At 31.7% G+C, this 17,893-nt stretch overlaps 1 protein-coding gene across 2 annotated transcripts in view; it reads right to left on the bottom strand.

Moving 5' to 3' along the window:
- The window catches only part of LOC124544315 (glycine receptor subunit alphaZ1), a 37,264-nt gene extending 21,198 nt beyond the window's left edge, over positions 1–16,066 (bottom strand). For both annotated transcript variants that reach the window (XM_047122813.1, XM_047122811.1), the window contains exons 1-2: positions 15,931–16,066; positions 7,828–7,932 (exon numbers count right to left, since the gene is read on the bottom strand). In XM_047122813.1, the coding sequence (XP_046978769.1) occupies positions 7,828–7,871 (44 nt within the window). In that variant the 5' untranslated portion in view covers positions 7,872–7,932; positions 15,931–16,066. The remainder of the gene's footprint in view (positions 1–7,827; positions 7,933–15,930) is intronic.
- Between the last annotated feature and the right edge of the window lie 1,827 nt (positions 16,067–17,893).

A 17,893-nucleotide genomic window follows, 5' to 3' on the forward strand; every position in this document is an offset into this window, starting at 1 on the left:
TCTCTTTCTAACATGATTGGTTTGAAATTCGAAAGAAGAGGACATAATTCATAAGCCAAGATTTATATTATAAGACCTCAAAATACTTCTTCATTTTTAGTATCAATTATATGATAGCCCATTAATGTATATTTTAGTCTTTATTACAAAAGTCATACAAGCTTAAAGGAAAATGTTACAGTAATACATATCAATACAATTTGTTTCTTTTGTGGAAGTATTTTTATCAAAAACCTCTTGTCCGATCTTTAATATTATTATGAAATTGTTAAGAATATTCTTTTCTATATTTTCTTTATAAATTCAATACAAAAGTGGCCTCGTGTCCTGTTTACTAAAATTGGATTGATATAGCAAATGATCCCGGTTTTCGGTTACTATGTCATAATATGGCAATTACCAATCAAAATACTAGTACTTATGGTTGTATATTATTCTAAGAAATGTCGAAAATTATATATGAAGGATATATAACATTAATTTTCGACGTAGAAATTGCTTTTATGTTATTCTTATGAAAACCAATATCACGTGCTTTAGCCCACCACTGCGTTGGTTATACATTCGTTGTAAATTACATAAAGTGTTTTATTATTATTCTTATATAATTCTGCATACAATTTGTATTGATTATTTATATAATATTATGATAGCTTAAACCTCCCCGCTTGGCAGCTTAAGCTTATGACGTCAATGAATTTGTTATTTCGCCAACATAGCGTGAGTTTTTAATAGAGTGTCTGTGAATATAGTTTCTTTAAAAACTAATTAATAAAAACATATATTTAATGTAAAAAATTATACACATGCACCAAATTTCAATATGTCGTAAGTGTGGATATCATTTACAGGTTTAAATTTTTTAGTAAGGTTTTTCTGGGATTGAAATAATATATATTGAATACAATATTAAATAGACATAATTTTAATATGTTATAAAATAATTAACATACAGCATTACATAATCTTCGAACTATGTGAAGACATATACTATATAGTAAACAATAAATTTAGAATAAACATAAAAAAATGTCTTTATAAACATATATTTACATAAATAATGGTTTAATTTAATCTAAATGTAAATTCAAAAACAGTATAAATATTATTCGGGTTGGATTCCCAGCCGAGTCGATTATCGAGTTTTCTATGTTGTCTTGGGTCTGGGTGTTTGTGGTACCGTCGTTACTTTTGATTTTCCATAACACAAGTATGTATCATGTTGTCTCATATTGCTTTTTTTTTCTATTTTTAAAATGTGTACTTTTATCTATATCAACATAAATATTTAAAAATTAAAAAAAAGGTTTCTATACAAATTATATTGAAAACTCTTTGCTAATAAATATAATGTGAAATCCTAGACGAAATAAGAATGTGGTCACAATAGTTTTAGTATTACTTTTAAGTAGCGTGTTTTAAATGCACTAGTTTGCCCTGTCATAGGCTGTCTGCTTTCATTGTTGCTATTAAATATTTTATAAACACAGTTTATATTTACGAATGACTTACATCCTCTTTGTTAATAATATTACTGTTATATAATTTAATTCGAATAAAATTTATGTGTCTCTGGACGGTTGACAGAAGTGATAAAAAAGAGTATCTACTGAGTTTCTTGCCGGTTCTTCTCGGTAGAATCTACTTTCCGAACCGGTGGTAGCTTCACTTGATTGTAAAATGACGATTCAAAAGTGCTTGTAAATTTTGTCTGTTTGAATAAAGTTTTTATTTTGATTTGATTTGATAACTTAAGATAATCTAAAGCTTAACATGCATAAGAGATAGGGAAGCTTGGAGATAGACGTAGCGTCGTAACGCGTTACGTTACGTAGTCTTACCCTCCCATAAGAAGTTCAAAATGATTAATATAGGTATGTACATAGATATATGTTTTAATACAAAGGAGGGGCTTGAACATAATATTATTGAGAGACATATACATTTGAAAGTGGGCCATCGAATCTTTTATGAGTAAACAAATTCCTATTTTTAAATACACAAGTTTTGAGGTTTTCTATTGAATATATAACAAAAAAAAATTGCTGCGGTTGAAAGTAAACCGTTATCAAATGTATATAATTAAAAAAGTTATTTAATTAACTAGCAATTAAAAGTTCGATTTCGTGAATTGTTTATAACGCTAATTAATTACTGAATCCTGTACGAATTTATGATTTGAAAATTATCATTGAACTAATTTCATTAATATTCATGGTTCAGTCGAAGCACGAAAGTAAAAAAAATATTTATACCTTCAAATATATTTAAGTTGGAATATACTCTTTATTACGAAGGCAGTTTTTTATGGATTTTTTGAACGCAAGATACACTTCAGATCTTTAAACGTGACTAACAAAGATTTCAACAAATCAACAACAGCCTGTATTTTTTTGCTATCAGGTTAAGGCCTCCTCGCTGTTTGAGGAGAAAGTTTGGAACACATTCCACCACACTATTTAAATGCTCTTTGATGGAGTACACACGTGGCAGAATTTCTATGAAATTAAACACATGCAGGCTTCCTCATAATGTTTTCCTTCACCGCCGAGCACGAGATGAGTTTCAACCCACAATCATCTATTAAGATGCACGCGTTCTAACCACTGAGACATCTCGAAACAAAGATTTAAAAGAATATATGTATGAGGCTTTGTTGCTATAAAAATGTTCTGTGTAATTTCGAAGAGGAACTAGTTCAATTTGTTTTTATTTTACATTGCATATCACAAATGACCGTTGAATTATCTAGGCCAAGGCAACGTCATCGATTGCCATATTAAATACACGCAAACGCTATATTTAGAATAAAGGACTTTTTTACTTCTTTTAATGTGTTTATTATTTGTTAGGAATTTTAGAATGCAAATTACGCGCGTTCCTTTTGAATTAAGAATGTCTTAAGTTACTAAAAGAAAACTACGATTTGTGCTGTTTTAAAATTAGCAACTCTTCACGTAACAAGCGTGTGCTCTAACATAAATGTCCCGCAAGTACAATATTAAAGACTTACTCACTACGTACTTTCCGAGCGATCATTTTTAGTATTTAACTTCCAAACTCCGACCGGTTTTGAAGATATTCTTGACGGTAAAAACCAATATCTTCCACTACAAACTGGCGTCATACAGGACTGATCTTTAAAGTCTGTAGTCGTGTCTGCTAATTTTTTATTCGAATTTAACATCAGAGCTCTACATAGTTATATTGTTGATGATAATTACGACCATATCGGTTATAATGCATTTTATACGAAGCTATATCAAGTATATGAGACTTCTGTTATTTATTCATTTATTCCAAATTGAACGTGATCTTAAACGAAATTTCTGGTTTTGAAAGGTAATAAAAGCAAAACATCGTGCAATCTGCGCGAGTCAGGCGAAATTTCATCACAACCATTGATTAGCAGAAAAGCAGGAGCACTGGAATTTCAAAATTTCTTCTTGATATGAAAATGATACGTTTTATTATTAATTCCTTCTTAATTTAAAAAAAAAAATCACCAATCCATTTGACCACACTAAGTCTGAGCGACTCAATTGATAGATTTTTTTTAAGCTTGATATCTCTATTACCCGAGTTTTTTGATTGTAATTTAGTAGTTTGATGAGTCTGCATGACGTTATAAATAAAAAAAATTATCCAAAATAAAATTACAATAAAAAAGTAAAACAAAAATGACTGCAATGGTGTCCCCAATAGCCAATTTGAAGCCTTTAACTTCCAAGTTGGGTTCCAATGCCCAACTCTGATTTTTGTAGCAATGTTACTGCGACGTAAGATACATGTTATTAGAATATTGTTGTAACACAAATTAATTTATATACTACTTAAAACATGTACAATAGCAATAATATTAAAAGTTTAAAAACAAAATCTAATCAATTTATACGTAAAAGATACATCTAATAGTTGAAGACTTTCCACTAGATATCAGTATTGTACTCCGTACTGCAATTCCTTTTATTATTTTGGTCGACGTTTCCGCAGAATTGCACCTGTCGTAGCCACTTTTTTATGGTTGTAGTCTGGCGGACGAGCATATGGGCCACCTGATGGTAAGTGGTCACCATCACCCATAGACAATGACGCTGTAAGAAATATTAACTATTCCTTACATCGTCAATGTGCCACCAACCTTGGGAACTAAGATGTTACGTCCCTTGTGCCTGTAGTTACACTGGCTCACTCACCCTTCAGACCGGAACACAACAATACTGAGTACTGATATTTGGCGGTAGAATAACTGATGAGTGGGTGGTACCTACCCAGACGGGCTTGCACAAAGCCCTACCACCAAGTAAACTTGCAAAACACTTGCAAAACCCGCTAAAAAAATCTTGAATTAGTAGTTTTGTGAAACTATAACGCACGAGTTATATTTCAGTCAGAATCATTCATTTAAATCTGACGTTTAAAAGAATTAGGTAACATTTCCTTAAAACGCAGAAAAGTTATTTTCTTGAAACGAAGCGGGTTCTTTATGAAGCTATTCGTAAGACGAATGTAGTCTTTTGTTGAATTTTCTGGATATTCATTGAGAAAAAATATTTAAGAACGTTTCTTGTAGAAGATAGAAATTTTGAAGTATGAATGAATAAAAACGAGCCACCACAACATTTTAGTTTGTGAATTTATTCCAAATTAACATTATATTTGTAAGTATTTAGTCAAAATAGATTCCCAAAAAATATGTTTGGCTTGTATTAAAGCTGAATGTTAAAATTCTTCAAAAGTTATTCCATAAGTTTTGTAAATTATAATATATTTCTGAAGCAGTGATCTACCAGTTTACAGAAGATTATTATTAAGAACTTATTAAAATCACAACCCATAAAAATGTTCGGGAATATTTTGTTCTTTTTTTTAAGTTACCTAAAAAAAACTCTAGTCTATTCATATTGGTCCAACTTACGGTTTGAACTCATGGTCTACTGTCCGAAAAATTACACAAAACAATTTTTAAATAAAAAGAACTTTATGGAACAAACGTTACATTTATTTTAAATTAACGTAAATGTTTAATCTTGTCTCCAAAACCATTATGTAATCTTACGACATAAAGATACAAAATTCACGCACAAATGTATTCTAACTAAATAAAAATACCATTAAACCCTAAGGGTGTTGTCGTATCTTCGTCTTATCAGTGATTCATTGGCATTATTTCACCTTCACCCTGGCTTGTCGTGCTTTCAAACGCTGAATCTAATTTACTTAAAGACTGAATGTGGAATGTAGGTACTGAAGAACTGGGTGACTTACAAATTCTGTGATTTAAAATTGGAGTTACAAAATTTAAATTTACATTTTTAGAAAAAGAGATTGTGTTTAAAAATTTTTATATGTTAAATCTAGACATCATAATTATGTCCTAATACTGCTGTCCATTTTACTAAAAAAATTTAAAAAATTTTAGAACTGACTATCTAATGTATTTACATCTACTACTAAACAGAAAAATAATGTTTTGCTGAGTATACGCCGTATAAGTAAGCCATATTACGTATTCTATACTCGACACTCTCGACTAGGTTATGATGCATCTAACTCCAGGCATTCATTCTTGGCAGAAGTTTTAAGTTTAATGCAGTCTGCAACTTGCTCAACTGATGCTTGTCTATATAGCACCTGGTTCAGCCAGAACGTGAGTATTCATTCTTATTATTCGGGCACTAGCAGCTAGCTACTTAATCTCTTATTTAAATATCAGTACTCATTGGTTGAGCATTCATCATCAACAAAATAGCAATACTTAAAATTGCACTTTTTATTGCAGATTTTTTTGTATTCACTTTATATCGATCGACATATCGTTCGTGAATTGTTTTCGTCGAAAAGTTTAATTTATCTTATTTTAATTATACATTTCCTATTTCCATTAAAACAGGAAATGAAATGATACCACCTGTAATCGAGTTTGTATCTTCTTCGTTCGTTTGATAACAAACAACAGTTTTCAGCTGTCAGAGACATTTTTGTTTACACTTCAATTTGTCCCTTTTATAGAATTTAATTAAATTCTTTGTCTCATAAACTGCGGGCGAAATGACAAACGTAAGATTGAAAATTTGACTTGTACTGTTATTTTTAAATTATTTCATTATATTATCAGAGATCTTGAATATTTGGTCTCTATGGATATTCTTATGTTTTTTTTTTTGTTTAGTTTCTTCAAACCAATTTATATGTATTTCAATAGTTTATATACTACGTATTTATATTCATATTTTAAGTGAGGAAATAAACCATGAGGATTAAATTTCGTTCTGTATATATTTCTTTCGGCGTTTCTCTGAGGGATCACATCAGAAATGAGGTGACATAGCCCACAGGATTAGTAAGCTGAACTGGCAGTTGGTTGGTCATATTTGTGGTAGAACCGACAACCGTTGGGGAAAACGTGTTCTAGAGTGGAGACCGCGTCTCGGTAAACGTAGTGTAGGACGTCCTCAGGCACGGTGGAGTGACGATATACGCAAGGCGGCAGGCAGGAGCTGGACGCGAGTAGCCGGAGGAAGACCACAGTGGCGTGCACTTGGAGAGGCCTATGTCCAGCACTGGACAAAAACAGGCTGATGATGTGATGTGTGATAATATATTTAATAGTACCTTTTACTGGACAGATATAACATATGATATAAAAAATCATTTCACAGAAAAAATCGTTTAACCATTACACGTAAATTTGTTACTTGAGTTGTATCTTGAAATTTCAAAAATATCGTTGACATCAGAATGCGTACAGAAATTATGCTTATAAATCCACAATATTCGTAATCCGGGTCGTGATTAAATTAATTACAACGCCTTCTAGTCAAATTAAGAGACTTTGCCCATCTGTGGTGTGGGTTATGGGCGGTTACATCACTTATATGTTATATGTAGCAGCGGAGTAGCAGCCCTGTAGATTATTACAAAGTTCAAGGCCAACTTATCGTCCCATCTTATAAAGGCGATTATAGTAGCGTTAGTGCTTGTAGGTTAACAAATGACCGCTGATTGCTATCTAATGTATGTAGTGCCGACCTTCAGACAGATAGACAAATATACCGTATGGTTGCATATTGTACTCGTGCAAGTAATAGTTTGTATTTTTATTATTGTTTTGTCATTCATTAAAATAATTATTATTACAAAAAAAGTATTTTGTAAAGGTTAAAATATGTAAAGGTATAAATCAATACCAACATTATTTTTCGTTAAAATATAACTTACAGCGTCAGTGTCTATGGGTGATCAGGTGGCCTATTTGTCCATCTTCTCATTACAATAAAAACATAATCGAATCTCACGATATATAGTTTACATATCGTGGAAAAGAACATTAGAACATCGATGGTGTATATCATTATTTGTGTGCGTGTATGTACGTAAATACGTATGAGTTTTACAACACACTAACATGAATATGGAATACGACCAATCAGATTTTAATATTAAAGAGTCTGTGATATGACTGGCCAAGTAGTATATGGTCGCAAAATTTAGAGGTCTGTCGTAAAAACCGCAGGTTGGGCAATTTTTGCCTGAAAGTATCCTTCCGTTTTTATAAAGCACGTACATCCTGTGATTTAACTCTTACCAATCGTGTGAGATTTACCGTCTCAACAGATTATGAGTATGAAAAATAGAGTTAAGTGTATATGCCCATATACCTGTACTCTATATGTCCTTCGTAGTTGGCTGGTATATCTTGAGATTGGCCATTGGGTTAGATAAACAGTCTTGATACTTAGTACTATTTAGAGGTCAAAGTTCGGTCTTGCAACAATACTAATACTTAGAATATAAAAAGTGGTATGTAATTTGATTGAAACAAACCATATTAAGAAGAAAAACGTTGTCGGCCAGATGCAAGGAATCATTTTCTATGGCGGCAGACTGTGGAACGAAGCGTAGCAGGTCATTCCAACGCCTATGGTATATCTGGAAATAATGTCTTTGATCGTTATTGTATACAAGGTTTTCGCGCAATTTCTGTCCTATAAATACTGAATGTTGACAAAGGTTCTGCAAATTCCTTGAAAATAGCATAATTAAATATGAATCCGTCATTTCTTGTTATGTTAGAATGTTATCATTTAAAAATGTAATATATTCATTTAACCCTTGACCACCTACCACCTATTTCTGTAACTTAACCACCTACGCGCGGTCTTGGAGACCGCTCATATATAACCACCTTAAATTCGAGTTCTATAGCATTAACAAAGGATTTAAATGAGTAAAATACTTGTTTATACTTTAGACTTTTATTGTAGACTTTTAAATAATATAAACTATAATAAAATCTTAAGATCTGTTATAACCTTTTGAAGACAAGTAGTTTTAACACAAAAATATTATCTTCTTAAATAATGAGATCTGATACACAAGGAACATTAAAAATCAACTTCTTTGGATTTATTCCCAAGAGTTTAGGGCCTTAACTATGTAATTAAATAAAAATACTAAATATTAATTATAAAATTCAACAAAATTGCAACCACCAAAGATTTACAATTTCTCGCGGCAGTTGCAGCATATTTTTTTCGGACAGCGGAATATCTTCATCTGAAGAATCAGTTACATTCGAGACTCTAGATGAAGATCTTGGTCTTGAAGAGACTGTACCTGTTGGTTCAGGCTGAAATAAATTGTCTTGCACCGAAATTTCATCATCATCCCCCTTAATCTCAGATTCGGATTCACAGTCTTCAACCTGAGCAGCATACTCGACCGAATGGGGTTTCACGTCACTACAATTTTCGTTTGGCATAACATCTTCGTCTGACATCTCCCGTTGCAACCATCCATATATAATTTCGTCTCTTTTATCCATTTTTCACTCAAACAAATAAAATCGTTAGTTGAAAAAGAAATCACGTAACCACCTACAAGCGGTCACAGAGACCGCTGACGAAATATTTTTACTTACCCTGGCCAAACGCGCGCAAGTCTACACTCGCCGAGCGCAAGCGCGGTACTGATGGATGTGTAGAAAAGGTATATAGACGCTCACTGTCATACGACACACATAGATCACAATATTTGAATTTAAAAATACGTTGCGGTCTCAGAGACCGCAGGTAGGTGGTTAAGGGTTAAAAATATATAATATAGTCAAAAAATGTTGTGTTCCGGTTTGAAGGGCGAGTGAGCCAGTGTAACTAAAATTGACGACCTCCATGGTCGAGTGGAGTGTATACCGGTTTTCATGGGTACGCCACTCTTAGGTCCCGAGTTCGATTCTCGGCCGAGTCGATGTAGATTACCTTTAGTTTTCTATATTGTCTTGGGTCTGGGTGTTTGTGGTACCGTCGTTACTTCTGATTTCCATAACACAAGTGCTTCAGCTCTTACATTGGGATGAGAGTAATGTATGTGATGTTGTCTCATTTATTTAACTACAGGCACAAGGGACATAAAATCTTAGTTCCCAAGGTTGGTGGCACATTGATGATGTAAGGAATAGTTAATATTTCTTACAGCGTTGTACAGTTGTATATGGTTGATGGTGACCACTTATCATCAGATGGCCCATATGCTCCTCCGCCAACCTATACTATAGAAAAAAGAAACTCTGTACAGACCTCTCTTACAGTTCTGTTATACGTGTATATAAATAACAACGTCAATAGTGACCATCGTTTTTACCGCAATGCCGATAAAAACGATTTGGATTCACATTCACCAATGGGCTATTTGAAATTTGAAAAAGGAAACGATTCCTTTTTTAAAATAAGTAATGACGTCATATATAAGAATATTTGTACCAGAAAAATATTTTTAAGTTCGGCGATAAATTTAAGTGAGTGTAAGTGACAAATGTAAATAAGTGAACAAGAATATATTAAGTAGACAAAATTATAAAATAAACTATTTGGTATGTAAATATTTATGATATAATCTAATTATATGTAAACATCAGATAAAATAACATTTAATTAATTTGAATATAACTTTCATACATTTATATTTAGCAAAATTATATTTAGCTTTGAAATTAAATTCATACAGCAAAATAAATCTTCTAAATTCTTGAAGTTTTATTTAGTTATGTAATTTTTTCAAATTCTCTTTTTGAATTTTAAATCTCGATTTTAAGTTTTTAAAATATGTCTAAAATAATGCGGTGTATCCAATGATATTCTAATAAACAGATATGTTATACTACCCATATTAAACAACAGAAAAAAGTGTGCCGCGCCGGGGACCGTTTATTTTAGTTTATTTTTACATTTCGTTAAAAGTTAAAAGGATAGCTTGATAAAAACAATAAGTAAAAGGGATAACTAGATGTTTTAATTACGCAAAACATATTACTACGTAATTATGATGTGTTATCACGTATTACTACGTAAAACGACTAAAGGCAAACGTCCCAATTAGGACGTTTTCTAGTCTTCACTTTTTGCGCGTTAATAACATATCTGTTTACTAGAACATCATTGGGTGTATCATGTTATGAAACCGGTCAATACATTGTATTGTTTATTTTGATACAATTGTTTATTTTGATATCGACTTCCAGTATCTAATATGTTAATACAATAAAAGCCGCAAAAAGATATACATATCATAGCTAATATTTTAAGTTCGCTTAAAAAGTAGTTAACGGGTATAGTTATTGCTAATGCTTTATGGTCAGCTGTCAATATATCCTTTAATTTATGAATTATGTTTTTTAATAAACGAAAGAAGAAAATGAAGCGACTTTATTTATTATCCATCGGCTGATTTTCTTATTGCTTTCACTTGACACTTTCAGCAAGGCACGGTATGTATATCGATTTGAAGAAATCGATCGTAACATAAAATATTCACAACTCGCTTCAAACCGCTTAGCTACGTAGAAAATTTTGCATATACTGAACTGTTTGAAAATAACTTGGCCTATTAGTTAATTTTATTTTTGTATTTGCGGAATCTCAATCACAGATATTGGTCAGATTAATTTCGAAAATCGAAATAGCAATTCGAATGAAAAACTCGGTTAACATTTTCGGCATAACTCGTCGCGGTAATAGTTTGGAAGATATGTCAATTATTTTTAGTCAACCACAAAATGAAAGTGGAAATGAATATATATTTATGTATGTTTCTCGACAGTTGTGCTGAATTTAAACCGTATTTGTTATTGTGTGTGCATATTAATCGATATATCCTTTTAAACGGATTTCAACCATTTTAAAAAACAAAACAATCATTTACTACGTAAAGATCTAGTTAGATTTTATTTGTTTCATTGTGAGGCGTCCTATATTAAAAATAAAACACATAACATATGATACAAAAACAAATAAAAAGTATGCTATAACTCTCTGGAGTCGTGATACTGAGTTGATCGCTTTGATCCTTTTTACATTGAAATACCAGTTCTGCTTATTATATACATCTGGGTGAATGATCCACGTGTTTCTATTTATATGTATTTTTAATTCCCTGTAAAAGCATTAAAAATACTGACCTATATATAATTACAGGTATAATCAGTCGTTTTTTTATATGTTTTTTTCTTGGTGGTATGGTTTTGTCCAAGCCCGTCTGGGTAGGTACCGCCCACTCATCAGTTATTCTACCGCCAAATAACAGTACTCAGTATTATTGGGTTCCGGTTTAAAGGGTGAGTGAACCAGTGTAACTACAGGCACAAGGGACGTAACATCTTAGTTCCCAGGGTTGGTGGCACATTGACGATGTAATGAATGGTTAATGTTTCTTACAGCGTCATTTTCTATGGGTGATGGTGACCGCTTACCATCGGGTGGCCCATATGCTCGTCCGCCAACATATACCATAAAAATTTTTTGTAATAAATAGCATAAAATCTGTACAACGTCTGTTATTCATAAGACGTCGATGGAATATTATTGGTACTAATTTTGGTATGTTCTCGTTACAATTATTAGTGCATGATGTCTGAAAAACGATCTCATCTAAATATTATCGATGTTGATGTGATGATGATCATTGAATTTGATAAGATACATTATATATTGCTACTTTTACTTTTTTTACTTATTATTTGTTCCTTGTTATTTGTGAGATGACGTCAGAAAGAGAAGAATGGAGAGAGAAGATATGCAGCGCCGACCCCAAGTAAAATCAGCATAATGGCAGATTGATATTGAAATTATATGTCGTTCGGGTTAGTTGAAGAGAAATTACATTATTATGCTTTATTTATATAATGCTTTTAAACATCTTGAATTGTCTAAAGACACTATACTCTAGTACCAAGATAGTCTTAAATCTATTTATCATAACGACTTTAAATTTTCATCATGTGTACTACTGAATTGCTTCAATTGAATTTGTAATTTGTATTACTGGTTAGAGCAATATTCCGATGGGACTGCTAAGCTAAGTAGTTGGTAGTTTATTAAATAAATGAATTTGAATGTGAGTTTGTGTAATTATATGTCTCTTCAATTACCTTTGGCGTCCCTCGATGAATCGTATGTCACGTTACCTTATTCTTAATAATGATGTAAAAAATGGTGAACTATTTAAACATATTCCCAAGACCTCCGTGGTCGAGTAGTCTACACCGGTTTTCATGGGTACGCAACTCCGTGGTCCCGGGTTCGATTCCCGGCGGAGTCGATGTAGTAAAAGTTCATTAGTTGTCATGAGTCTGGGTGTTTGTGGTACCGTCGTTACTTCAAATTTTCATAACATAAGTGCTTTAGCTAATTACATTAATATCAGAGTAATGTATGTGAAGTTGTCTAATATTTATTACATTAAATTTATCATATTTTTAGTTATTAGACTTAAAATTCCTATTTTGATTCGATATATACTAAATATATTTTCCATATTTAGGTTTAATAACAATTATCTTTGCCTTAGTTGGTTGGAAAATGTAGACGTGCATAGATGTAAGATGACGAGTCAATTAGACGCGATCAAGCGCTCCACGTCCCCTAAGGACGTCGTTTGGTGATAGCGTATCATGTTAACTGTTATGCAATATAGTTTATTACGTTACTTACGTATGCAGGAATTAATATTAAATCTTATATTATTGATATATACAGATATAGTACGACACAAATTAGATGTAGCATCGGAAAATGCAATGAAATGAAAATAAAACCGATTACTGTCGATTTACACAACCAATAGAAATAGCTCCCTATCGCGCCATTCGAAGCTATTCGTCGTTATAGATTCACGCGTCAGAGAAATCAAGTGCATGTAAATCGACGCGTCAAATTGACGAATATATTTGGACATATGATATTACAAGTTATTACGTTTGTGTAAAGATCATATTCACATGACAAATACATATTGATAATTTGGGATAGCGTACTCAATTCGTATGTGATCGGTTTTACGAATTTTGCCGATGCGACATTTAAGTTGTGCCGTACTATACACGGTTAAATAAATTAAATTAAAAACGTGCATACTTTTTATCTTGGCGTGCGTGACATTATCTGTGAAGCATCATTCTACTATTATTGTAACAGTCTATGTTAATATAGAAATAAGTCATTTATTATAAATCAGATTTGAATTTAGTGGGTCATTATCCGTAAACTTAACGACTTAACTAAAAGTTTTTAGGATATAAAGGCCATATATTATTTTTTAGTTGTTAATATGTGATTTTAGACTTTGTATAATCTGATAATTAGGTTTATTTTTACTCGTACAGTTATGCCAATTATCATTAAAATGAATTAAGCGTTTCCATGTGATGCGCTTATAATTATGTTTCCCACATATATTTAACATTGATTTGTCTCGCAGATAGGTACTGGTCTAGTGCTAAGCTAAGCTTCTCTTTCAAATCAGAATTATCAGCATTAATTATCAACTATTTTGATAATATATTCAATTTAAAAATATCATAAATAATATTACATTTCGAACCTAATAAAATATTCTACACAAAAACCATATTACGTCATAATCAGAAGTTTTAAATACATACCTACCTTTATTTTATCAGAAGCATTAATTTACAGATGTAATGTTTGTTTTATCACTTCACGCCTCAGCCGTATCAGACCACATCCTACAGCGTGATCAGCCATCTCACACCCACGTACGAGGAAGTACGAACGAAAGAATAACGCCCAATTATGCAATAAGTCATTTATCTATTGTACCATTTTACATGCCTCGTCATTAGGACGTCCGGAATTAATCCCTCTGCGACCAGATACATTATATTGAAACGTTAACGTTATGTAAATAAATTAAATAGACATATGATTCTGTACGCAGTCTATCTATCCGGAGTTATTTTAATTTACAATCTTAATAATTCGTCAAGAATTATTAGGCAGCTTTTTTCATATGATTATTATTTTATACACACACAAACAAACATTTTTTTATAATATATTTTAGGCATATGGTGTATTAAATATTTATTATAACCATTTTAATAATATATTACTGTGAAGTTCCATTTTGTATTTGTAAAAAAAGAGGAGAGTTTTATTTAAATAAGACAAAGGCTGTCATGCCAATATGACCGTATACATGATAAATTGCGTGCGTATGTTGGTATATCCGTGGTTAATTTTGCTCGAACAAGCTCGGAACTTGACGTAGAACTTGATTATGAAATGTTAGAAAGTCATATGATATTAGCTAAAATGTTATAAACGCGTAGGGATATATTACATTGGATAGCTCAACTAAGGCTGGCCAGTGGGCTTGCTGAGAGAATTATGAACGATTCTTTACATCGCCAATACAATTAATATCAGGAATTGAGATGTCCCTTGTGCTTCTTTCATGACATAAAAAATAGATCCCGCTGAGTTTCTTTCGCCGGTTCTTCTCAGGTCTGAGGTGTTCAATTCCGAACCGGTAGTAGATTGAATATCAATAAGAAAGTGTAAACACTTCTATTTTGAATAAAGATTTTTGACTTTGACTTTGCTTGTAGACTGTAGTCACCCTTTAAACCGGAACACAACAATACTGTTTGGCGGTAGAATATGATCTGTAGAACCCACCCAGATAGGCTTACACTGATCCCTAACAATTCAATAATATCATAATTAAAAAAGATATCAGGATAGCTTTCCGAATTCAATCAATTTATTCGCAATGCAACTATGATCTCTATTACAGCTGTTTTACAATTTATATTAATGTTCCTTGTTCAACTTAAGTATTACGTTTCTATTATTGAAACTATTTAAGTAAAGTAACAAATGATATAAATTGTAGTTATTGTATTACAAATCGTGCAAATGAAACTTTGAGTTAATAATGTTACATTATTAATACAATATGTATAAAAAATAGCGCTCATTCTATTAACGTGACAGTTTATAAGGCGTGACTACAAAATAATAAACAGTAATTAAAAAAAGTGTAACAAATTAAATGGTCATTGATAAAAAGGGATAGAAGGATTAACAACGGTTAATACGAAAAACTAAAACTTAAATAATCAATACAAACAGGCGATATAATTTCAATTGTTATGAAAACCAACTCATAGTTACTAAGTAACGTAGTGATACATTTATTTCAGGATTTTGTAACTTGCCCGGCGCTAAACCTTCTTAGGAATGCTTTTGTTTCCCGCCAGTATGCGAAAGTCTGAAGGAAGCCGCGTTAACCTCAAAAAAAGATTACACTAGTAAAGGTCAAGCTTGTAAAGCATTGTAACAATGCAATCGAGTTGTACAGATTTTCAAGTGAAATACGAATTCAGTGACACGGTAATAAAACCGCTTTTAATCGGACTAATAAATAAATTATAAAAGATTTATAAATGGAACAGTCAAGTAAAGTCAAACGATTAAATAGACTATTTAACACAAGTACAAAAGTTTTTCAAGTATTTTCGCAGTATTAGCAAATTAGTTCAAATGCAAGCAATGTCATATTCGATACAACTACAAACAAAGTTTATTTACAAAACAAAAAAAAAAGTAAAGATTCGAATTTCGAACGTACCATCAAATCATGTCTGTAATCCTAGAACACAACACAGCACTGCCACTCACTGATTATTTCAAATTTTTTTTTTACAAAAACACTAGAGTAAAAAGCGGCCAGGACGGATCCCGCGGTAGTTTTAACTGTAAAGCCGTTGCAGAAGTCGGTTTGCGTGCTAGCCCGTAGACACCCACCGCCTTTCCAGCTGCGCTAAACCATTCACTAAAAAAAAATTACAAACAATAAAAAATACATTAAAGACTCCTTGGTTATTTTTCGTGTAACTTTCTTAGTAATATATTTTTTAAATATTTTATCTTGGTAGTTAAATGTCAATAAAATAGAAAAATATTGATATATCATCGGTCTTCAATGAATAGAACTCTAATGAGAGTCGATTAGTCTCTAGTGAAAAGATAAAGTTTTACTGTGGATTTATTTTATCTCTGTATGATACATTTTTGTGAAATTATTATTTCTATGCCTATATTCTCAAGGACATTGAATATTGTAAAAGGTTTTTCAATTCCCTGACAAACAATTTCGTTGAAAGTTTTATGAAAAATTCATTTTGATATTTTCGTATGATGCATGTTTCCACAGAGAGGTAAAGTTCTACTTCCAAATATTGTATATCTTCTTTACTATTCAATATATATGCTTATTTACCCATACTTTCATCTGTATTGGAATCTTTATAAGGACTATTGACGCATACATTTTTATTCAAAGATAATTAACTGGAGATATTTTAAATTATATATTTAATAATAAAATACAGTTTGAATTCTTTACGAAATCTCTTAGGATTTTTACGTCCTAAGAAGGAAATAAGATATAAGATGTAATAAATATGTTTTGAAGGAAAGAATGAATGAAATATACTTTATTGTACCTACATCACAAACAAAAATAAAGAAAGACAGAAAAAAAGTAAAACAAAAAAAGTAAAATACAAAAATGAGAAATAAAAATAAATGTTGATTAACAGTATTGTACAATGGGCGGACTTATGGCTAATTAGCCAGACAACCCAGTTTTTTTGTCAGAAATGCAATCGTCGTGTGGAAAAACGCACGCATTTTTGAAGTCGAGACTTCAAGACTTAGGATATATGACAGCGACGAATGGTAAGCGATACAAAATGTTTACGAACAGCGCATAACGTTTTGATAGCGATGTGACATACGCTGCGGCACTCGTGGCGCGGTTACGTGACGTTACGGTGACGACATTGACCGACGACCTTGGGACATGGGCATGGGGTATGGTGTTTACTTATTTTAATTATAATTCTATGATTGACAGTTTTCAGGTTACACATGGTGGTAATTACTCCATCTCGAACAGTTTTGTTTGAAGTCTCACATAAGAACTATAACTTAGAAACGCTGTAGAGGCTGAGGTAGTATTGGATTGTTCGTATTATTATGCCTATTAGTTAAATCTGAATCCTTTATTAGCGGACATAAATATGATAATACTGTAAATTGGACCGATTTGCTTTATTGTAAAGATATTTTAAGTGAAGAACGATGGATCATTTTAAGTGTATCATTATAAGCACAAAAGACGAAAGGATAAAGTTATAAACAATTTTAATTAAATATACACTTTTCGATTTTCAGGTCTACTGTTGAATTATTAATGTTTTTATTGCGTACACATTAATATTTTGATTATATTATTCATACATATAATAACACAAGCACGAATTCACTAGAATTAATTTGAAGTCTTAATTTTCCTATAATTTGGATTGAAATAATTTGTCTAATCAGCTTAATATTATTTATTCCGCGACGAATTTTCTTTACGAGATTTGTTTTGTTTGTTTTTTTTTGTGAATTAACTGTTTTTACTATTCCCACAAATATGTCAAAATATCATTTAATATATATACATATCTATTAACTAGAATCTTCCATAAATATCTGATAATATTTCCATATCCGAATATCCGAATCACTAAAGTCGTTGT

This window comes from Vanessa cardui, chromosome 4 (genome assembly GCF_905220365.1).
Source record: "Vanessa cardui chromosome 4, ilVanCard2.1, whole genome shotgun sequence".
In the NCBI taxonomy this organism is placed as follows: Eukaryota; Metazoa; Arthropoda; class Insecta; order Lepidoptera; family Nymphalidae; genus Vanessa; species Vanessa cardui.